This window comes from Panicum virgatum, chromosome 3K (assembly GCF_016808335.1).
Source record: "Panicum virgatum strain AP13 chromosome 3K, P.virgatum_v5, whole genome shotgun sequence".
NCBI classification, from domain to species: domain Eukaryota; kingdom Viridiplantae; phylum Streptophyta; class Magnoliopsida; order Poales; family Poaceae; genus Panicum; species Panicum virgatum.
In genome coordinates this window covers 31371505-31395244 of record NC_053138.1, presented here as the reverse complement: position 1 = coordinate 31395244, position 23740 = coordinate 31371505, and the positions used below count along the sequence as shown (strand labels likewise).

Genomic DNA, 23740 nt, shown 5'->3' with positions numbered 1-23740 from the left:
AATAATTGCATAGTAGTTCATTGGACAGGTGTGTTAATATATCATGCACAACTGCTAATGATGTTGTTAACCACCAAATTGATCATTTACCTTTACTTCGACATAATCAATGAAAATTAAAGCACCAATGTAGTTCTACAAATAACATTCACTCTGCAGATTTGTGTATGACTAGCATCACAACTTTGAGCACATTATTACATAATTTACATTATACATAGAACAACAAGACAGCAACTATGTCACACAAATTTTACAAATTACAACCATTCAATATGTGAAACACAACATATTTAAGAGAGTGGGGAGTACATAGGATACCATGCATAATGGCCATATTGGTCTAATAATATGTATAAAGAACCCAGCCATACAAGCGGCTGGTAAGCATGTAGCCCATTATAAATGGTGATATCTTAATCCATATGGTACAACTGCCGATGGGTTCGATTTTTACCTTCTCAAGAGAAAATCATCCACCATTCAGACACATCGGCATTTTCTTCATATAAAGCATTTTCTTTCTTAAGGTCAACCACGATCCTTGTCTTTTTAGCATGTTTTTTACCATTACTCACGTCAATGTCATGATGACAACTAGTGTAGTGGGAGTGAATTTCAAGTTCTTGGAGCTCAGGAAGCACACTCAGCTCAAATTCCACCCTCTCCAATATTTCTACATCAATAACCTTGATCTTCTTCAGACGCTGAAATCTGGATGACGAAAATAAAAGTTTCTTGTCCTTGTACGAGCCCGGATATAATGCAAGGGTGGTAAGGAATGGCAGCTCTGACAGCTTGTTAATAAATTCCTGTGTGACATATGTTTTCTCCAGAGAAAGCATGATGAGATTAGGAAGGCACAAGGCTTCCCTACCATCTAAATCAGATGAATGTAGTAGATCCCCACTTAGAAAAAGAAACTTGACACGTCGGAGGGAGAAGGTGGTGAAAACTTTAAATGGAATAATTTCACCTTGCAAGATAAGGGTCCTAAGGCTCTCAAGCTTCTCCAGAGCAACAGATAGAGCTGCCACATTCACAACTGAGATGTGCCAAATTGACAAGAACTCAAGGTGGATCATCTCTCCTAGCGTCCCATCCAAAGCCAGCACTGAAACTTCAAGATTTATGGAGTCAAGTGTATGTAGTTGCTTCAAGTTGCCAATTTGCTTGGGCAATTCGAGAACAAAACCAAGCACATGCCTTAGCGTCTTAATCATCCAAAAGGCCCTAGGGAGTTTTCGGACATTAGTTTCCCTGACATCCAATGTTTGAAGGCTAGTTAGTCTTCCGATGGACCGCGGGATGTATTTCAATGAACAGGATGTGATGCCAAGGTACTGCAAGTGCACAACATTGCCTATTGCACTGGTCAATGTCTCACCAATCTCAATGCCTTGTAGATTGATGACGCGAAGGAACTCAGATCCATGGAATAGTTCTTTTATGTGAGATCTGATGTCTTTCTTCTTCTTAGAGATAGCTTTTCCATGAGATAGATAGAACATAAGTGGCCTCCTTTTGGACCTACGCCCCAGATCACCTTTAGGCTCTTGCTCATACTGAGAAAAGATGGATCTTAGCTTTGGCAATGGATTTGCAAGGACAGCATATTTGTCAGTGTAGTTTTGCAGAGACAGGCGACGAGCACTAGTTAATGTGGGGATGTCATCACCACTATGGACCTCCACGAAGCTTGCTTCATGTGCTTCAATCTGCAAAAAGTCGTGGACTTTGTTTTGGATTGTGACTGACATACTCCCGAAACTAGAATCGTCATCCATTTTCACTCGATTGACAAGATTTCTATTTATCAACTCAATTAGGTACGTGTAGCCAATCTTCTCCATTGTCTTCCCTCCTTTTGACCTTAGGAATCCCTCAGCAACCCACATAAACACCAAGTTGCGTGCCTCAATTGTGGTGTTGGTTGGCAATGCAGCAAAGTAGAGGAAGCAACATTTCAGCTCATGTGGAAGATCATCAAAGCAAACTGACAGCATAGGTTCAAGCCTCGTTGATTTCTTAGCCTTAAGGTACTCAAAAACCTTCACCCACTCACTCGGGAACTCCTTGGCTTGCACAAGACCTGATAAAAGAACTACTGCCAATGGCAACCCTTGAGTGATTTGGCAAATGTCTTTCTGGTATATTTTGAAGTTTTTATCTTGTAGCTCCTTAGGTAACCTCCTACGAAACAATGACATGGCAGCCTCTTCTTTAAGTTTCTTTAATTGAATGGTGACATGATGGTAGGTGCTTGGTGGCTCTTCAGGTTTACCCTGTGTGATGTGCACTACTCTACTACCCCTAATGCCAATTGGGAGGCTAGTCAGAATGTTCTTCCATTCAGTTCCACTAACTTCACCATCAATCACGAGGAGGTATTTCTTATTTCTCAACCTATCTTCCAACATTTTACGGGCCATTTCTTTGGGGCAATTTGTATCGTCATCTGTTAACTGTTGAACAATTTGTTGTAGGATGTTGGTAGCAGTTAAGTAAGGTGCAAAACTCTCCATGGCTTGAGCTTCAAATTGTTTCTTCTTTTCCATTTTATTGTATATGTGTCTCATAAGAGTTGTCTTGCCAATACCACTTTCTCCAAACATAGTGATCACGACTGGATAGTGTTCTTTGCTCTCTTCTTGTTCACTTAGAATTGCATCCTCTAAACTTTTTTGCTCCTCCACATTTATCACCACATCTGAATCGTGGACATCATCCCTGAGATCGAATAATTTTACATTAAATACTATTAGTCGCTGTAAGTTAATTTGAAGAGTAAACTGGCAATCATATTCACTACATAGTGCCCCAAAAATATATGACCTATCCATTGGCCACAAATACATTTTTCTTGAAAAATGAAAATTTCATTTAATTTTTCCACTTTGTATCAACAACAGAATCAGCTAAAGAATCTTTGTGAACAAATAATATATTAATGCACTGCTCTGTTTTACATGAAAAAGGAATAAAAAGATGTAAATTAGAATGGGACAGCAATTAAAATTACCACACAAAAAGATTGCTAAAGGCAACACTCACCTAGTCAACTTTAGTTGCCCTATTATAAGCTTTCCAAAAGAGCGGAAATCGACAAGCTGACTACAAATGGAAAGTGTGTTGTAGTGATGAAAATATCCTATTTGGGAAATATGATGTAGTCCAAATTAGAACTTATTTTGAATATTTGAGGAATAACCCAAGCTTGTCACAGTGTGGACCGGTTATTGGAGAGTTGAATATAAGTTGTCATGGAAACTCTAGTCTTAGGGAGTCTATAAAACACGTGATCGAGTTTTATTTTTATTGGTTTGAGTAATAAACCCGTCGTTGCTTGATTGGTCGACTTATTGATGCACCATAATACATGTATAACCACTGTTTGCTATGCTGATTGCTTCAATGGGTTCATTTGAACTCCTTCCAGCCGACAAGGTGATCCATTATCTCTGTATTTGTTCCTTTTTGGGGCTGATGATTTGTGTCTGAAAATGAAGTGTCAGCGAATCTAATCACTCCTGTAAAGGTGACACTAAGAGCTTATGGGATTTCTCATCTTCTCTATGCGGATGACATCCTTCTCTTTGTTAAAGATAATGCTAAGAAAGCTTGAGCGGTTAAATTAGCCCTGAGTATCTTCTGTGAGGCCACAGGTCAGCAGTTAAATGCTGAAAAATGCTCCCTCATTTCTACTGAGACATGCAGTCAAACAAGATATCGTGCCATGGCTGGGATACAGGGTACATCACAAACATCATTTGAGCCAAAGTATATGGGACTACCTACACCAGGTAGAATGAAAATGAACGTTTTCAGACATCAAAGACGGCTTGGTAAGAAACTTCTAAGTTACATGGAAAGGGATCTCTCTCTTGGCTTTAAGAAAATTCTAGTTAAATTAGTGTCTCAAACAATTCCCACATATATAATGACTGTGTCCAGGCTCCACGAAGGGGTTTGTGGATGGCAAAATTGGATCTGTGACACCGAAAGATCACCATTTCAGAAATTTACCATCAAAATGTTCGGGTACATATCAATACCAGCGAAATATCCCTCCGTTCCGTTACCTTTTCCGTCTTTTCTTTTTCCTTTATTCCACTGGCCCATGTAAAATGACCATATTGCCCTTTGCTAGATCTGAGTAAGAACCCAAGGACTCCCTTGCTCGTGCGCCTCCAGCAGCTCCCGCCATCGCAGGGAGTGCCTTCGGAGTCACTAACGAACCCCTCGATGATTCCACCATATTGCATTCACAGTGCTCACTCCTAGCGTACCTAGCTTCGTAGCTCGAGCCACCACATGAAGGTTCCTCCAGGACAGTGTTACGTAGCTTTGACCGTGGGTTGCCAGAACCCCTCTTCCACGCAACGGAGCCTTCCTACTATGGGTGGGCATTTAGGTAACCCGAAAATTTCGGGTCGGATTTTTCGGGTTTTTGAAATTTTGGGTTTTGAGAATTGTTACCTAGAATTTGCCTGAAATAATGAAAACCCAACATTTTGAGTACCCGAAAATTAGGATTCGAGTTTGGGTAACCCCGAACTGCCCGATTTCAATGAACTGACTGCCAACAGAACCAAAGCAACAAGATTTCGAAAACAAGGAGTGTGGGCCGTGCAGACACTATCGAGCGGCGGCGGCAGCTCGGCCAGGGCGCCCCGCGGCAGGAGCAGGGCCGACACCGAGAGCGTTGTAGTGGTGGTTGTGTGGAGTCAGACTGACCGGACCGACGATTCGAGCCATGGCGGCGAAGTGGCGCGCCACCGCGACGAGCTCCTGTGCCTCCATGGTGTGGATGGGAAGGCGAGGTGACAATGCGGAGACCGACGGGGCATTGCTGGCTTGCTGCTGCGCCTCCATGGCGCCATGCGTTGTTGGCTTGCTGCTACTGGATTCTTGGAAAAGAGAGGCCATGTGCGTGGGGTGCTGGGTCTGGAATGTGTCGGGAGGGGGCTAGGGTGAGTGGCAGTGGGAATGGGGAAGGATTGGTGGGCTGGGCCGACTGAAATGTTTGGGTTGGGCTATTGTTCGGGTATTGTGGTTTGAAATCCGAATTATCCATAATAATTTCGGGTACTGTGGGTCAAAACCCGAATTATCGTTCATGTTTTTTGGGCTCGGGTTTTTCGAGTTCGGGCTCGAGTTTTTCGGGTTCGGGGTTTGGATATTCTGCCCAGCCATACTTCCTATATAATTGGGGAATGCATTATCAAGGACATTAGAATACGCGTTGGGAGGCCTCGAGCGCGAGGCTAGACCCGACATATGTGCTGATGTGGTGTGTAAGGGTGGTGCCAGCACTACTAGAAAACACTCTGTCCACTCAAGCATTAGTACCAGATCTTCTTGTTGCCGGTATTTTTAAGGTGGATGGAAGCCTACAACTGCCTTTAGTACTGGTTCGAAACACCACCTGGTACTAAAAAAACCTTTTAGTACCGGATGGTAACACTAACGGTACTAAAGAGGCCTCCCACATTTGTACCGGATGATAACATCACCCGGTACTAATGTGGACGTTTTAGTACCGGGCAGTGTTACCACATAGTACTAAAGGGTCCTCCACATATTACTTCATAAGAAAAATATATCCCTCTCAATCACAACTACTGCTATTTAGGTAATAAGGAGGTACGCGTGAGGCAAGTGGTCCCGGGTTCGAATCCTGGCCACCGTACACGCGCGCATTTCGTGTTAAAATTAAAAATCACATGACATGTGACTTAGGCGTGTGTGGGCATCTTCTCGGATTTAGTATATTTTTTTATGCAAAACGCTTTGGTACCGTGTGGAATCTTCACCCGGTACTAAAAGATCCCATTAGTACTTTTTATGTTTTAGTATCGGTCTCGTAGTACCAGATGGAAAACAAGTACTGAAGGTCCTTTTCAATCGGTGCTGATGGAGTGTTTCTAGTAGTACAATGTTGATATTGGCGGCCAAGCCAGACTCTGCGGCAACTCACTACTATGGCCCCGTTTAGATTCACCAAAAACCCCCACAAAAACATCACTTTCCATCACATCTCCATCACATCGAAACATTAAATGTAGCAAATGACCCATGCATGGAGTACTAAATGTAGGTAAATAAAAAAAACTAATTGCATAGTTTTGATGTACGTTGCGAGACGAATCTTTTGAGCCTAGTTAGGTCATGGTAGGACAATATCTACCACAAACAAACGAAAAGTGCTACAGTGTGCTACAATGTTTTTTCCCTGGTGCTACAGTGAATTTCAAAGGAACTAAACACAGCCTATGACTCCAATGGTGTGGGGTTTTGTCGCAGAGCCCAAGGTTGCCGGAGGCATCGGCAAGGAAGTCCATGCTTTCAAAGTTGAACACCCAAGCAGGGCCAAAGTGGAGATGAGACACAGCTCTCCCGTGAAGGCGATAATGAACTCTAGGATCCTGAAATGGATGTGGCCGCCTGAAGTGAGTTCATCGGTGTTGTTGGTGAAGGAAGCCATCTAAAGCTTGTTGGAATCGAAAATTGGTGAAGGAAGCCATCTAAAGCTTGTTGGAACCGAAAATCACGCGAAAGCCCCAACCTAGCGCACCAACTGTTGATACTTCATACCAATGACTTACGAAATTTATATCGCACGTCCAACATAGATGGCTTTGCAATCAAAGCCTCAAGATTTGTATTGGTTCAGACAATTCACCTATCGGACTAAAAGACCGTGTTCCCAAGCTCTAAAGGCTCAAGTATTTGTGCAAGGACTACAAACGAACACTCCTTGGAGGAAAGAGTAGAAAAAGTGTCTAGAGAGAGAGAGTAAAAGAAGCCTAAACCTCTCCTTATATTGTCCGATGAGGAGTTACACAAAAGGAGGTCCCACATGGCACCAGCTCGTTGTGGCTGTGTCACATTGCGGTTGCCACAGTTGAGGTGGACTGCAGTTATCTTGTGTTGTCTTCACTGTTGCCTATCCCGTCAGCGTGTGAACGTAGCATGCCAAGTCGGCGCTTCCCTATCACGCCTCCATGCGGGCTCAGACAGCATGGCTCTCAGAGATGCCTGATGCTATCTCAGTATAATAGGTGCCACTGGCATGGCTCCTGTGGTGGCCGTCCCATCAGTAATACGGTGTTGGCCAGAGAGGGATTGTACATACTTGCAGAGGCAGAGCACCCCATACAGTAGGTTGGGGCAGCCCAGCCTACCCAAGGAGTAACCCCCCCTCTTTCTTCATCAGTGAGAGATCTTGGAGAAGATCATGGCGTCTGAGAAGATCATGGAGTCTGAGGTCACCTCCATCGGTTACGTGGCTATATGGGCTAATTGCCTAATTTGTCTGTTTAGTCTTATTTACATTTTTCAATAGGTCGAATTGGACGAACCGTTAAAGGCCAGCTCTACTTGACACGCCCATCCACTAGACGAGGCATGACGTCGCCCAATCCCCCACTGCTGCTCGATGTCAGCCGTTGGCCGTTGTCCGCCCCTACCCGGCACCAGGCTGTTGAAAGGGTAGTGCAACTTGTCTATCCGCTTCACCATCATCTTCACTGAGCCAAAAACATTTCAGAAGGTATGAGCCCTCTTGTTCTGCTGCAGTAGTGTGCCTCTCAAGTGTTCGTTGAAATGTCAATGGAAACAAGTATAGATTGATTTTGGTGGAATACTGACCAGACCCTTTTGCTCAGTGTGGGAGAAAATGGCAAACTGTGGAATTGAGGAAGAGTAAGCAATTTTAGGTTGACTGTTGATAGTAATGCCTAGGATAAGTTTGATAAAGCAGATATGAGAGTAAACCAATTGTTAGGGTGGGGATTTCAAAGCTTTGATCTGATGGAAACAAAGGATGATGCAGCGTTAGTGGCAGCGGTGGCGATGCAGCGACATGGCATTGACGATCGTGATGCAAGACCAAAGGTGAGGTCTACCCCGGCTAAAATTTCGGACGAGCTCTGCCACTGCATACTTGAGTGCTCTTGGACCCTCATGTGGGCACGAGGCAGGCGTAAGGTGTCTAGGGTCAGCCGGATGTCCCGACTAGGGCACTATTAGTCGAATAAGGTCTTAAGGTTTTCCGCACTCATCATACTCTATTTTCGTCATCTAAAAAAATATTCTATACTAATCATCAAGATTCTCTCCTCTATACTAATTTATTCCACACCCATCATGTCGGTGCTTTACCGTCGGGTTCTCCAAGGGGTATCCCGAAGAGAGTGGTTATGTGTAGGGACTCGCCGAGATCAGAACGCGATGGTGCAAGGAACACAAGGATTTAGATAGGTTCGGGCCACCAGTGCGTAATACCCTATGTCCTGTGTGGTGGTTTGTATTCCCTCTGGTGTTGTTCGATGTTTTGGAGGGGTCCCTGCCCGCCCTTATATAATCCGGGGGAGCAGGGTTACATGAAAAGTCCTAGCCGAGTACGTTTAGAGTCTTACTCCGAGTGGATCGGGTAGCTTCCATGTACGTAGGCTAGTTTTACCACTATACGAGTAGTTACAATTAGAGGTAGGATGTACCTATGCAGTACTCCCTACTCTAGAATATTCCATGCCCGTGAGTAGTCCTGCTGTCCTGGGTCTGACAAGTCCCCGAGCTTTTCTTAGTCGAGTCCCACAGGCGTTGAGTACTCCTGAAGATGTCCATCGAGCGCTTTCGAGTGCTTCTAGAATCCATTGCTTGAGCTTGAAGTCCATTGGGCGTCTCGAGTAGTCTTCCGAGTACTTCTCTGGCTGTGTCGAGGCTATGAGGTGCTCTAGCCCCGAATTTCATCTTCTGATATGGCGCGCGATGTACTCGCGCTCCATATGGAGTAGCCCCCGAGCCTAAGGTTGAGCTGAAGGGTCAGGCTGAGGATGAATTTCGTCTTCAGGGTGTTCTTGAAAAAAGTTTGCCATTTATGACGCATGTCTCACAGCCCCCGAGCCTTGACTTGAAATCCCTCGATTTAGGGTTAAGGTTCCCAAACTGAGGCGTTCTTTGTGACCTTTGGTTTTCCTTGTATTTTTGGGAATGCCATTGTTCTGATTATTTAATCGGTGGTGATCCGGCCTGAGTTTTCATCTGCTCTTATCTCTGACCATCTCCCCAACCTTCTGTCTTCCCTTGATTTCCCAGCCCCCGAGCATATGCGTGAGAAGAGGCTAGTGACCTTCCGGATGGCGCCAAAGAAGTCCAAGCGCCAAATGTCCGAGAAGGAGGTGACTATGGCTGATGGGTGGAAAAAGAGTAAGTTGTCTAAAGCTACGATCTCGTCTCTTGTTAGTCGGCATCTTTTGCAATCCAGAGCTTTGATCTAGTGGCAGCCGGCCGAGGGTCATGGGAGGCCATTTGAAAGAACTTCTGAAATTGTTCTTTTCAAAGCCTTTGTTGAGCGTGGCCTTGCCCTTCCCGCTTGCGACTTTTTGCGGGGTCTTCTTTTCTTCTGGGGGATTCGGCTTCATCATTTAACTATTTTTGTTCATATAGCTATTTTTGTTCAGCTATGTGAGGCGTTTCTTGGGATTATCCCCATTTTGATCTCTTCAAAAGTCTCTTTTCCTTGAATCCGTGCCCCAATTTTAGGAGTATTGCCAGGGTGGGGGGTGCTGATCTCCAATTCCGTTCTGGCATGGCGGAGAAGTACATTCTGTATTTTCTGCGCCGTCAGATTGGGGATTGGAAAGCGGAGTGGTTTTATATCGATAACCATGCTCCTTCTCTTCCAGAGAGGACTCCTGGACCACCGAAGCCGCGTCACGAGTGGTGTGTGCCTGCTGGTAATGCTGATCAGGTGGGAGAGATTCTGAAGCGGATTGCTAGGCTGCGGAGGGAGGGGGTGACTGGGGCTATGGTTGTCTCGTCCTGGCTTAGGAGGCAGATTCAGCCCTTGCAGTGTCGCAGTCATCCTGGTTTCGAGTATACGGGATTGCGCAATCCCTCTCGGTTTTCTTTGAAGAAAACCGGTCGTGATGAGGCTATGGTACTTCTTTATAATCTCTTTGAGGGAGTTACTTCCATGCCTGAGCTTCCAGATTTATTTCGTGTGAGTAATCCTCCGAAGCAGGTAGGGTTCTCTGTCGTCGAGTGCTTTTTCTAAATTATTCTTTGTGCTTTAGCTGATGCTCGGTCTTTTGTAGGATGATTTGCTGGTCTATCGGAGTGATCCTCCGTTGCCAGAGGTTCATCGGCCGAGCCATATGATGCCTAGCGCTCATTTGCGGCCTCATGATTATCGACCGGATTTGGATCCGACTGTTTCGAAGGCTCTGTCAAGTTCTAACTCCGATGATCGTGCTACCCTTGCTGACTTGATGAAGGGTAAGACGGGAAGAGTCGAGCTTTTGGCTCGTGAGGAGAGTCCGGGACCCGAAGCCGGCATTAGTTGTCCCAAGAAGCCGAGGACAACTGTGCGGAAGTGGAGAGCCAGTGACGATGTCAGGTAACCAGTCGGATGGTTTTTGTCTCGCTTTTGGTTTTTGCTGCCTGACATCTTTGTCTGATTTCAGCCCCTGGTCTTGTGCCTAAGCATAGGCGAGTCGTTGAGGAGAGGGCTCCTGCTGCAGCTGCTCCTTCTGATGTGGCGGAGTCTTCGAGGAGGGCTGGCGGGGCGGGGTCGCAGTCTCCGGAGGAGATTCCAGTTGGTGAGCCCATCGTTCCTCCTTACAATGGTTCAAAGGTTCTTTCTGTTGCTCGACTTCTTCATGCGGGTAAGGCAGCAGGTGCCTCGCCCAATGCTGAGGTGGAGGAGTCGAGTGATAGTTTGTTGGAGGAGATTAGGGCATCCCCTCCTCCTTTTGAAAGTTATCATGGCGAGCAGCTTGAGGATGATCCGTAGTTGATAGCTGGAAACATGAAGAAGTTCCAGGCCGTTGTTCAAGAATTCACCAAGTTCTCTCTGGTAAGTACTATTGTCGGGTACTTTTTCCTTTTGTGGTGTTTATCTGTATATTGACTGCGTTGTTGCAGCAAATGGCCAATCGGTCATATTTGAAGTCTCAGAGGCTGAAGGCGACTGAGGCGGGTCGTTAGAAGATCGCTCTGCTAGAGGCGGAGAATGCTGCTTTGAAGAAAGACAAAGCCATGCTCGAGCAGAGAGTTGTGATGCTGAAGGAGGTGATCTAGAAGAATCGAGGTGACCTCTTGATCTGAGTTCTGAGGCTTTCCTTTTTGATTATACTGATGCTTACATCCTTTTTGTTGTGACTGCAGACGGTGCTGAAGAGTACCAGAAGGAGTTGCGAGAGCTTCAGGTGGCGGCTCAGATTGTGGTCGAGTCCATAGGTTCCTCAGAGGAGTCTGAAGGCAGCTTGGCGGACCGGCTGCGGGTGGTTCCTCAGAAATTTGCCGAGTACTTGGTAGGAACCTCTAGGAATTGTGTAGCACAGGCCCTTGGTCTTGTCAAATCGTACGGGCCTTGGGCCAAGATAGGTGTTCTTGGCGATGGCATGTGTTCGACTTGTGATCATGACCAATTTTTCAAGTTTGTAGAGGAGGCGGAGCCTGTGGCCGACCAGATTGTAAAGTTAATAGATAAGTAGGGTATATTGTATCTTCTTTTTGCATGTGAATATGACTTTTTGGTCAATGAATTGACAAGTTCTTTTTGAGAGAACTTTCGTATTGACTATCTTGTGGATGAGTATCCCTTCTTGAGATGTTGTCTCTTTTCAGATCGAGTACCGTAGTAGTCGATAGTTGTCAGCTCATGGATGTGAAAATCCTCTTGGGAGATAGTGAGCATGTCCCATCCGAAATCGAGTACTGCTGTAGTCGAGTAAGTCGTCTTATGGACGAGAAAGATAGGGAGCGTGTCCAATCCGGAGTTCGAGTACGGTAGTAGTCGAACAAGTCTTCTCATGGTTGAGAAAAAAATATGGAACTGGTCCCATCCGGGGTTTGAGTACCGTAGTAGTCGAACAAGTCTTCTCATGGTCGAGAAAAAATAGGGAGCGTGTCCCATCCGGAGTTCGTGTACCGTAGTAGTCGAACAAGTCTTCTCATGGTCGAGAGAAAAAATAGGGAACTTGTCCTGTCCGGAGTTCGAGTACCACAGTAGTCGATTAAGTTGTCGTCACATGGACGAGAGAATTTTGTGGAGTCATGACTCCTGGTGGTTGTTGAGAACTTATCTCTAGGGCCGCAAGGCACATGTCCCTTAGCCCCGACTACTCGATTCGCCGTGCCTTTGACTTTGAGTGAACAAAGAAAAGTTAGTATTCGAGGTAGTCGATGGAGTATCGACTCCTGAAGAAGGTATGGAGCTTGTCTCTAGGGCCGCAAGGCTCATGGCCCTTAGCCCTGACTACTCGATTTGCCTTGCCTTTGACTTTGAGTGAACAAAGAAAGGTTGGTATTTGAGGTAGTCGTAGGAGTATCGACTCCTAAAGAAAGTAGAGAGCTTGTCTCTAGGGCCGCAAGGCTCATGGCCCTTATCCCCGACTACTCGATTCGCCGTGCCTTTGACTTTGAGTGAACAAAGAAAGGTTGGTATTCAAGGTAGTCGAAGGAGTATCGACTCCTGAAGAAGGTAGAGAGCTTGTCTCTAGGGCCGCAAGGCTCATGGCCCTTAGCCCCCACTACTCGATTTTCCCTGCCTTTGACTTTGAGTGAACAAAGAAAGGTTGGTATTCGAAGTAGTCGAAGGAGTATTGACTCCTGAAGAAGGTAGAGAGCTTGTCTCTAGGGCCGCAAGGCTCATGACCCTTAGCCCTGACTACTCGATTCGTCGTGCCTTTGACTTTGAGTGAACAAAGAAAGATTGGTATTTGAGGTAGCCGATGGAGTAACGACTCCTGAAGAAGGTGGAGATCTTGTATCTAGGGCCGCAAGGCTCATGGCCCTTAGCCCCGACTACTCAATTCGCCGTGCCTTTGACTTTGAGTGAACAAAGAAAGGTTGGTATTCGAGGTAGCCGATGGAGTATCGACTCATGAAGCTGTCTTGGGTGCTTGAATTGAACTCCGAATGATCATGTTTCTTTATTGAAGATTGAAATCCTGGAGGTATTCTCTGACAGCTTATGGGTAGAACTTCCTGAGATGCTCGATGTTCCATGAGTTGGGGACTTCTGGTCCGTCCGCGTAGGTTAGTCGTTAGGATCCAGGTCCTGTGATTTTAGTGACGATGAAAGGTCCTCCCCATCTTGAGTTGAGTTTGTGCAGACCCGTTTCATCTTGAATTCTGCGGAGGACCATGTCTCCTACATTGAAAGATCTTCTCTGGATGTTTCGATCGTGATATCTTCGCATGTTTTGGAGATATCGAGTTGATCGTAGCAATGCGTTGCATCTCATCTCATCGAGTGAGTCCAGTTCCAGTTGACGGCTTCCATCGGCTTCTGCTGAGTCATACATCTCTAGACGAGGTGACTTCCACATGATGTCTGTCGGCAGTATTGCTTCGGAGCCGTATACTAGGAAGAAAGGTGTTTGACCGGTGGCCATGCTAGGTTGGGTGCGTAGCCCCCAGATTACCAATGGTAGTTCAGCTAGCCATTTGCCTCCCTTTTTGCTTGTAGAATCTAAGATCCTTTTCTTTAAGCCATCAATTATCAGTCCGTTGATGCGTTCCACCTGGCCGTTGGCTCTTGGGTGTGTGACTGATACATATTTGACGTCAATGCCGGAGTTCTCGCAGTAATCCTAGAATTCTTGCGAAGTGAAGTTTGATCCAAGATCGGTTATGATTGTATTGGGGAAACCAAATCTGTGGAGTATTTCACTGATAAACTCGACTGCACGATCTGATGAGATCTTCTTGATTGGTTTGACTTCGATCCATTTGGTAAACTTGTCGAATGCCACTAGGATGTATGTGAAGCCTCCTGGCGCTGTTGGGAGTGGTCCTATCATGGCAAGGCTCCAGCAAGCGAACGGCCACGATGGAGGTATGGTTATCAAGTTGTGAACAGGCAAGTGACTTCATTTGGCGAAGTACTGGCATCCTGGGCATCGTTTGACGAGTAGTTCTGCGTCTGATAATGCTGTAGGCCAATAAAATCCTGATATGAAGACTTTGCCGACCAGTGTGCGTGAAGCCGCGTGGTTTCCGCATGTGCCTTCATGAGCTTCCTGTAGGATTCCTTTTCCTTCTTCTGTTGTGACGCACTTCATTAGGATTCCTGATCCTGCGCCTCGCTTGTAGAGTTTGTTGTTGACTAGGACATAATTCTTGCTGCGACGCATGATGCGTACTGCTTCTGCGTCGTCTTTTTTGATTCCCGGTGGGAGTACTTTGTCCTTGATGTAGTCGATGAACGTAGTGCGCCAATCAGCTTCGATCATCATTACCTCTCGACTGCTTTCTTGGGGAGCCGGGTCGACTTCCATTGGCGTGGAAATATTGATTGAGGGGTGATGAAGCTCATGGACAAAGATTCCTGGAGGGGCTTCCGCTCGGCCGGAGCCAAGTTTTGAGAGGACGTCTGCGGTCACATTGTTGTCGTGGACAACGTGGTGGATTTCTAATCCCGAAAACTTGTTTTCAAGTTTCCTGATCTCTGCAACGTAGGTGTCCATGGTCTCTTTGTTGATGTCCCATTTCTTGTTTACTTGTTGGACCACAAGGAGGGAGTCCCCGTAGACGAGTAGTCGCTTGATGCCGAGTGAGATGGCCAGTCGGAGGCCGTGTAGGAGAGCTTCATATTCTGCTTCATTGTTGGATATTTCGAAGAGAATTTGGAAGACATATTTGAGTTTCTCGCCTTTTGGAGAGATGAAGAGTACGCCTGCTCCTCCTCCACCCAATTTCAGTGAGCCGTCGGAGTACATGGTCTAGTGATCTGATATGGATGGTGGGATAGGTACTTGGTTTTCTCTCCATTCAGCCAGGAAGTCGACTAGAGCTTGGGACTTGATTGCTGTTCTTGGTGTGAATTTCAGCTCGAGTGCCCCGAGTTCGACTGCCCACTTTGAGATGCGACCAGCTGCGTCTCGATTGTGTAAGATTTCTCCCAGTGGGAAATCCGTGATGACTAATATCTTGTACTCGTCGAAGTAATGTCGCAGCTTCCTTGAGGTGATCAGTATCGCATAGAGTAGTTTCTGGATCGGTGGGTATCGCACCTTTGATTCAGAAAGTACTTCACTTATGAAGTAGACTGGTCTTTGGACACCGTAGGTGTGACCCTCTTCTTTGCATTCTACCACAATTGCCGTGCTGACGACGTGTGTTGTGGCTGCCATATAGAGGAACAGTTCTTCTCCTGGCAATGGAGCCGTGAGGGTGGGAGGAGACTGGAGGTGCTGTTTGAGATCTTCGAGAGCATCAGCTTCTTCTTGAGACCATTTGAATTTGTCTTGTTTCTTGAGCAGCTTAAAGAAAGGAAGGCCTCTTTCTCCGAGTCTTGACAAGAATCTGTTTAAAGCGGCCATGCATCCTGTGAGCTTCTGGACGTCTTTGATGGATGCTCGAGCTTCCATGTTTAGGATGGCGTTAATTTTCTCCGGGTTTGCTTCGATTCCTCTGTGGCTGACAATGAAGCCGAGTAGTTTTCTGGATGGTACACTGAAAATGCACTTGGTCGGGTTCAATTTCCACCTAAAGCTTCGCAAACTGTTGAAGGTTTCTTCTAGGTCGGGGATAAAGGAGTCGGATTCCTTTGTTTTCACGACCACATCATCGACGTAGGCTTCTACGTTGCGATGGAGCTGGTTGGCGAAGCATAGCTGTATGGCGCGCTGATAAGTCGCTCCAGCGTTCTTCAGTCCAAACGACATGGTCTTTTAAGCGTATGCGCCAAACGGAGTGATGAACGCCGTTTTGATCTGGTCCTCTCCCTTGAGAGCTATTTGATGATAGCCCGACTAGCAGTCTAGGAAGGATAGCAGTACGCATCCGGCCGTCGAGTCGATGACTTGGTCGATGCGAGGGAGTCCGAAGGGATCCTTAGGGCAATGCTTGTTGAGGTCAGTGTAGTCGACGCACATCCTCCACTCGTTCTTGTTCTTTTTGAGAACGAGTACTGGATTCGCCAGCCATTCGGGGTGGTAAACTTCTTTGATGAATCCAGCCGCGAGTAGCTTGGCGAGTTCTTTCTTGATGGCTTCTCTTTTCTCTGCCGAGAATCTTCGAAGCCTCTGCTTTTTTGGAGTAGCAGTAGGGTTGACATTCAGGGAGTGCTCGATCAACTCCTTTGGGACACCGGGCATGTCGGCTGGTTTCCATGCAAATACGTCGCAGTTGGGCCTTAGGAAATTGACGAGCGCGCTTTCCTATTTGTCAGAAAGCCCTGTCCCTATCAAGGCTGTTTTCGACGGGTCGTCTTCTTGCAGCTGGATTGCCTTGACTCCGATGTTGTCGGGTGGCTTTGGGGCAGAGCGGCTTATCTTCTTTGTAGGGATCTCTGATCCCAATGTCGAGTACTGTTGGGCTGCTACCAGTACTTCTCCTGCTGTATCTGGGAGTCGATTTGTGGAGGCATAGGTTATAGCTTCCTTTTCACATTCAAAGGATCTTTGAAGGTCTCTGCGGAAAGTGAGGACTCCTGTTTTTCCTAGCATCTTCAGCAGAAGGTAGACGTAGTGGGGGATTGCCATGAATTTGGCCAATGCTGGCCGTCCGAGTATGGCATGATATGAGGACTCGAAGTCTGCTACCTCGAATTTGATGAGTTCTGTTCGGAAGTTACCTGGTGTATTGTAGGTGACAGGGAGCACCACGGTTCCGACTGGGAAAGATGCGTTCCCTGGGACGATGCCGTAGAAGGGTTCCTTGCTTGGTTTCAATTTGTCAGATATATCGAGTCCCATCTTGGTATTTGTACTCATGAAGATGAGGTTTAGTCCACTGCCTCCGTCGATTAGTACCCGAGTGAGAATGGAACCGGCTACCACCGGGTCCAGGACGAGTGGAAATTTTCCAGGTTCTGAAAAGCTGGTCCATTGATCTTCCCTTGAGAAGGTTATGGGTGTTTCGCTGTGCCTTAGTGGTTTCTGGACTGCTGGTTCCATCTTCAGTATTTCATGCCAGACTAGTTTCTGGTTTCTCCTGTTGAAAGAAGAGTCTCCACCATAGATCATGTTGACCCTGTTGGCGGGTTGTTGGAATCCCATGGTTCCATCTTTATCGCCATCTTCGCCGTCTTGTTTATCTTTCTTCTTTTTGTCTTCTTCCAATTGACGTTGTTGGAGAGACTTGCGAAGATTGACGCATTCGGGGATTGTGTGCTTTCCTTTAGGATGTAAAGGGCAAGGTCTATCGAGTAGTTTCTGGAAATCGTCTTGTGGGTTTCCTTTCTTGCCTTTTTGTCCTCGTTCCATTGTAGCCACTGTATCCTTCGGCTTTCGCTTCTTGTCGAAGTTGCGCTGGCCTTTATCTAATCGCGGGTCCCCGTTGCGCTTCTGAATGTTATCTTCGCGGCGGGGGAAGCGATCACATTCTTGTTCTTCTTGGTCAGCCCAAGCGAGCATCATGTCCCGTAGTGCTACAACCGATTGAGGTCTGTTTCTTCCAAAGTCTCAGTACAGTTGTTGTGCGGCGAGGCCATTGTGAAAGCAGTTGATCACATCATCATCTGCTATGTTTGCAATGGTGGCTCGAGTATCAAAGAATCTCTATGTATGATCTCAGGGCTTCGCCTCGCTCCTGTTTGCATAGTCGCAAGTCGTGGCGAGTGGCTGGGCTATGAATGGAGCCTTGGAAGTTATCGATGAAGATCTTCTTTAAGTCCTCCCACGAGTGGATCGAGTCATGTCTTAAGCTCTCGAGCCATGTCAAGGGGGCGGATTCCATGGCCATCGGGAAATATATGACTTTAGTAGAATTTGTGCCTCCTGCTACTTCGATAGCGGTCGAGTAGATCCGTAACCATTGTCTTGGATCCTATTTGCCATCGTACTTATTCAAGTTCTGCATGTTCACTGGGTTGAAACTAGTCGGATACTCGGCGTAATTTATGTTCTGGCTGAAGGCCGGGAAACGGTCGGTTTCATCAACAAGTCGACCATGATGTTTGGTGTTGATGAAGTCCCGTGCATCATTTGGGTAGTGGCTGTGACTTCTCGAAGGACCAGCATGGTAACTTTCATCCTGATACCTAGGCCGGGGTTGTCCACGTGGGTTGTCGCCTTGATTTGCTTCCTAGTGGCCCTTCTGTTTAGCAGGGGTTTGGCTATTGTGGGAAACGGATGGAGCCGAGTTCTGTCTCCCCATCTGACGCAAGGCATCTCTGGTCAAATGCTGAATTTCACGAATTTGTGGAGTGTCCGGCACAGCTTGCATTAATATAGCTGCCTCGGTTAGGTTGATCAAAGGACTGTCGAATGCATTGTCGTCTGCTTCATCCAAGTCCTGTCGCAAGTTTCGCGGTCCGTGCTGAATTGGAGCGCGCTGAGCTCAAGCAGTTGCGTTCCTTCTGCGAGTGGCACGTCGACGGTTGCATCGTCGCCGGTTTTCTTTTTCTTGTTGGGACTCGTCCTGCGGAGCGTTGACTGACAGCTCATCGTCTGAAATTTGGTCGAGACTCTCATTGGCGTACCGATCTGCCTGGGAGCCAAGTGCACTCTCTTCTCCATGAAGCGAGATGTACACCTGTCTGTCCGGGGTCGAGTGAGTCGTGCTGTAGTCGACCAAAGCGGTGTCACTGATTTCTTCTTCTCTGATTGGAGAAAGGGGTTTGCCTGGCTGGTAAGGTAGATCCCGTAGGCAAGCTACTAGTCGGGCGTTGTTGACATCATCTACGGATTCAGAGTCCTTCCAGAAGACGATTCGGCTTTGAGGCGTAGCCAAGATGGTCAGACCTTGGCAATCAGGTGAATCCGAGTCGAGGTCAAAGTCATCGTCCGAGTCCGGGTAAGAGTCGAACAGGGGAGGAGTTCGAGTCCCAGTCCGGTCCCATTGGCGGGAAAGTGCCGAATATGTCATGGCGGAATTCTTCAGTCCGAAAGGAAAGCGAGTTGGCATCGAGTCCGATAAGGACAGGCTCTCGATTTCCTTAGCGATTCCGGGAAGAAGGATCTCGGCGGAAGTGATTTCGCTGAGTTGTTCTCGCTGGGGTGTTTCCGTGCTCGCGGGGTCGATCAGATGGCTTGAGAAACCTCCTAAACTGTTGGCGATGCAGACCCACGAGCCGAAAACGAAGGTGGTTCCGGTGTCGATCGCCGGGAAGCTGAATTCGAAGGATGCCATCAAATTCTTCTGTTGATCTTTGGCAAGAGGCCCCATGGTGGGCGCCAGCTGTCGGTGTTTTACCGTTGGGTTCTACAAGGGGTATCTCGAGGAGAGTGGTTATAAGTAGGGACTCGCCGAGATCAGAACGCGATGGTGCAAGGAACACAAAGATTTAGACAGGTTCGGGCCGCCGGAGCGTAATACCCTACGTCCTATGTTGTGGTTTGTATTCTCTCTGGTGTTGTTCGATGTTTTGGAGGAGTCCCTGCCCGCCCTTATATAATCCGGGGGAGCAGGGTTACATGGAAAGTCCTAGCCGAGTACATTTAGAGTTCTACTCCGAGTGGATCGGGTAGCTTCCATGTACGTAGGCTAGTTTTACCACTATACGAGTAGTTACAATTAGAGGTAGAATGTACCTATGCAGTACTCCCTACTCTAGAATATTCCATGCCCGTGAGCAGTCTTGCTGTCCCAGGTCTGACACGTCATCTTTTATATCTCATCCTCTGTACCAACTAACAGCTGCTGGAGCCCACACGTCATATTTGTTTTACTTTTTCCCCCTCCCTCCCAGTCACTCTCTCTTCCAGTCCTCCCTCCTCTCTTTCCCATCTCCCACAAGTGCTGCCCCTCCCCTTCCTCCTCCACGTCTCCGCCCCCCACCATGGAGTCCGGCCTCATCGCAAGCCACTACCTCCCTGAGTCCCTGTGCCCTCCGGCGCCGCGGGCGCCACACGCAGCCACCTCATCTGCCACCGTCACTCGCTCGCCGCACCAGCGCCCCTCTGCCTACTCCCACCAGCATCGGTGCCCCTCCTCCCTCCCCCTCCCTTCTGCAAGAGGCGTGGCGAGGTGGAGTGGCGCGCTCTGCATGGCGGAGGCAAAGTGGCGTGTGCGAGAGGGCGGTGCGATGCTGCGTGGTGGGCGCAGAGTGGTGCACCCGGTAGAGCAGCGCCGCACAGCGTGGCAGAGGCAGAGCAGTGCGCGTGGGAGGGTGGCGCGATGCGGCATGGCGAGGGCGGCACGTGTAGGAGCGGCGCCGCGCAGCGTGGCGTGATGGGGTGGAGGCAGAGCGGCGTGCATGGAGCAGCGTGGCGGAGGCGGAGCGGCGTGTGTGGGGCGGCGCAGCAGAGGTGGAGCGGCATGCGCAGCGGCACAGCCCTTCCTCCTCCGCATCTCCATCAGCTCCATTCTCTCTTGCCCGGTGCCTCCCTCCCATCTCTCTCTTCCTCTCTTCCTCCATGGTGGTGCAGCAGTAGTGGCGGCGGAGCTTGCACGGGAGGGGCACGTCCATGGCGTGCATGCGCGTCCATGACGTCCACGCGCGCCGGCGGCTCTGCCTCCGTGGCTGGCTCCTCCCTCGATGGCGGGCCTCGTGATGGCAACGCCGCGGAGCAGCACAAACCCGCGATGGCGGGTGGTTGCAGATGGCGCGCGTGGCACCGAGCGGAGGTGAGGTGGGGCCGTCATGGGGCATCGCGGACGGCCTGGAGGTCCACTGGAGTTGGAGGACGGGAGGACGTCCGCTTGGATAGCGGAAGGCAACGTGGTTTAGCGTCCCCCAATGCGGATAGCCTGATGGTCCGAGCTGGGTTGAGGCACAACTGCTTGACAAGAGCTCTAGCATAGATGATCTCCGATATACCTCTGGTCGGGATTCCCGTGGTATGGGTATTTGACACTTACAGTGAGTTTGCATCTTTCTAACTCACGTCTTGACAATTTTCTATTTTATATTTGCTTTGTGTGCTTTTTTATAGATTTATAATTCTTGTATGATGGGCTGTATATTGAAAAACTTGCCTGTGGGTGAGTGGAAACATTAGTGAGATGGAATGTACTAACTAGGTTATCTTTATGCAAACTGGTTTTTAGTTGTCCTAGTTCACTGCTTCCCCTCTCCAGTTTTGGATCCAAGTGGATATAGTCATATCCTCACAATCCAAGCACCACAGTAAGATGTAGTTACCACATAATCAAAATTTTATTGGAGACTTAACAAGTGAAATGGACTGTTCTAACAAATGTAGTTAAGTGCAAAAGGTAATTATATATATACTCACAACTTTCTATGGGTGTAAGGTATAGATGCCGAGATTGAAGGTTTCCATGTCACATCTGTCTTCTTATCCCCATACTCCATCTTGTATTTATCTTTGTTTTCAATGATGTCATCAAGCCTCATGTTGATGGCCTTAATTTTTCTAGACAGGCTGCGTCTCATCCGTACTTGTGTTGTGAATGTTGTCACACATCTCATAGTAGGACGAGCCCACCTTGGGTACCTTCAAAACATATATGTGCACAGTACAAATTAGAGTAAAAACCAAGGGAAACCTTTTTGGAGAACAGAAGAAGCACCTGTTTCATAATACAAAATAATTGTGGAGAAATTACATGGCAAAACGTAACTAAGGATGATGTGTTTGGTCATCTTATTTTCCCAAGTCTATCCACACTTGTTGGACCAACACGCATATGGTTCATGACCAAATAAATAACTTGTGGGTTGCGCCTGCCGGTACCTGGACTTGTCCACCCGGAGATGGTAATGGTCGAGGGCGTCCTCGGCGTCGAAGACAGCGTCCCGCGTCAGTTGCGTCCAGACCCTGGTGATCTCGTCAGAGACGGAGCGGCGCCTGGTGTCGGCCTCGCGGAGGAAGGCCTGCAGCCACATGAGCTTGTCCCGGAGCCTGTGGATGTCAGTGTTCACCCCGACCAGCACCCGGGCCTCGCCGACGGCGACCTCCTGCAGCCTCCCAACCAAAGGGCCGATGATCGCCTCCGCCATCCTGCTGACGCGATCCTTCTCTTCCTCGGTCTATAGCTAGGCGCGCGGGCTGTGTTCTTCTCTAGCAACGTATACAGAAATGTGGCTGGCTTCCAGGAAGGAGGCAATACATTTGTTTGCAGCCGGTGGCGTGCGTGCGTTGAAACTTAATGGTCGCTTCGAGCGGCTGCTCAGGGATCGGCTTCCTCTGCTAATCAGGCGTGAAGGAGCGGCAATGCACAGCAGATGCGTTTCGTTGTTTACCTGTCGGTACTTTCCGTCTGACACAGCATGCGTGCACCGCTGGGCTTCTATATGCTTCGTTAACAACCGAGGAGGAGGATTTAGGCCAGGTTCGGTTTTTAAGTTTGCATGTTTAAACATCAATTAGAAGTATTAAATATAAACTTATTACAAATCTGATTTTATAAGCCGTGACTTAATCACGAGATGAATCTATTAAGACTAACTAATCCATAATTTGCTCGCTAATTGCTACAATAACCATCTGCTAATGATGCATTAATTATACACAATAGATTCGTCTAGATCCCAAATTGCAACTTATGCTGTTATTTTTATATTTAGTTGACATCCAAACACTTGAATTTTGTGATTAAATGAAGGATCAGATCTTGGCGCACGTACTTAGGGTTTGCAGATGAAGATGCCGTGACGATCACCAGCAGTGCAGACGAGGTGACTGTTGATGCTTGCAACAGACTTTTTTTAAGCGTCAATTTAATCAGAAAATTTAGAGAGTTTGCATTTCTTACATGCATACTTGTCCAAAATAATGACAAAACCAAACATGCCTTGGAAAAATATGCAATGCTTGAAATTGAGCAGAAATGAAGCTACAAGTAACCCCACGATCCAAGGCAAGAATTCAGGCTCACATGGATCAAAGGAATCACTAGCAGGTGCAACCGACTTAGGACAAGGCCGTCGCACCCACAACCGTCATAACAGTTAGTCAGCAAAGGCTAAGATCAGTTGGCGACCTAGCTAGGGTGACCACCAGGTGGTCGGCCGAGCCAAACTTGGCTCCACAAACTTACTGTTGACATTTCTTAATGTCGCTACCAGGTTTGTATCCCCGACAATGGTGGCAAAAATGCTTGTTTGTATTTCTTAGCATTCACAAAATAATCCGCAAGCGTACGAAGATACTATTATAGCACTTCACCCATGAGTATTCAAGGGTATCATATTTCCACGAGAAATAGAGGTACTAGCCTTCTAGCTGGTTCGTCCAAGGACAAACAAGAGATAAGTTGGCGAGGATAGAGAGGATTCCTATGGCTTAGAGTTCTGAAAAAGATAGGTTCAACCTCTACTTACTTACTTCCCGCATCGGCTTACTCCTGATCTATCAAGATTGTCAGGCTATTAGCTCTACACCCAACCCTCACGTGGGATGGATGATGATCCCGCAAGGAAATAAAGAATAAAACTTACTTAACCAAGAGACTCACCACTATAGAAGATCACGAATACTTACTTTAGAAAGAATGCATTCGTCGAGGTACAAGGCCATAGAAGAACGTCAACAGGCTTCCCTTACTCTCTGAATTTTTTTTAAATAATATTATTTTAATAGTTAATCGCATAAATAAGTAGCAAAAAAAAGCAAAAATAGGTACCTGTCGGCTTCTGAAGAGCCGACTGGTGACCTATCGGCTTTTCCGCAGCCGACAGGTGGTTGTCGGCTACCCAGCAGCCGACTAGTGCCGCCACCGTGGCACGCACCCAGCCAGCGTGGCCTGTCAAGCTTCGAAGGCCTGTCGGCCCCTCCACAGCCGACAGGTCTGTTAGGACGACAGGGCCACCAGTCGGCCGGTGGGGGGCCAACAGGCTTGTCGGCATATTTACCACCCCCCGGCCCGTCTC

The 23740-nt window shown here is 47.6% G+C and overlaps 1 protein-coding gene across 1 annotated transcript; it reads right to left on the bottom strand.

The window, feature by feature from the left end:
* Nucleotides 1-167: 167 nt before the first annotated feature.
* Nucleotides 168-23538, bottom strand: LOC120698965 (putative disease resistance RPP13-like protein 2). Its single transcript, XM_039982781.1, has 3 exons — nucleotides 21603-23538; nucleotides 21141-21362; nucleotides 168-2730 (listed from the first exon to the last, which is right to left on the bottom strand). Exons 1-3 carry the CDS (start codon nucleotides 21866-21868, stop codon nucleotides 462-464), a joined length of 2757 nt encoding a protein of 918 aa, XP_039838715.1. The 5' UTR covers nucleotides 21869-23538; the 3' UTR covers nucleotides 168-461.
* Nucleotides 23539-23740: the final 202 nt, after the last annotated feature.

Coding starts and splice junctions, on each gene's coding strand:
- LOC120698965 (XM_039982781.1), bottom strand. CDS start 21,868: ATGGCGGAGGCGATCATCGGCCCTTTGGTTGGGAGGCTGCAGGAGGTC. Junction 21,363..21,602: donor CTCCGGGTGGACAAGTCCAG/GTACCGGCAGGC, acceptor TATGTTTTGAAG/GTACCCAAGGTGGGCTCGTC. Junction 2,731..21,140: donor CCTTACACCCATAGAAAGTT/GTGAGTATATAT, acceptor ATTCGATCTCAG/GGATGATGTCCACGATTCAG.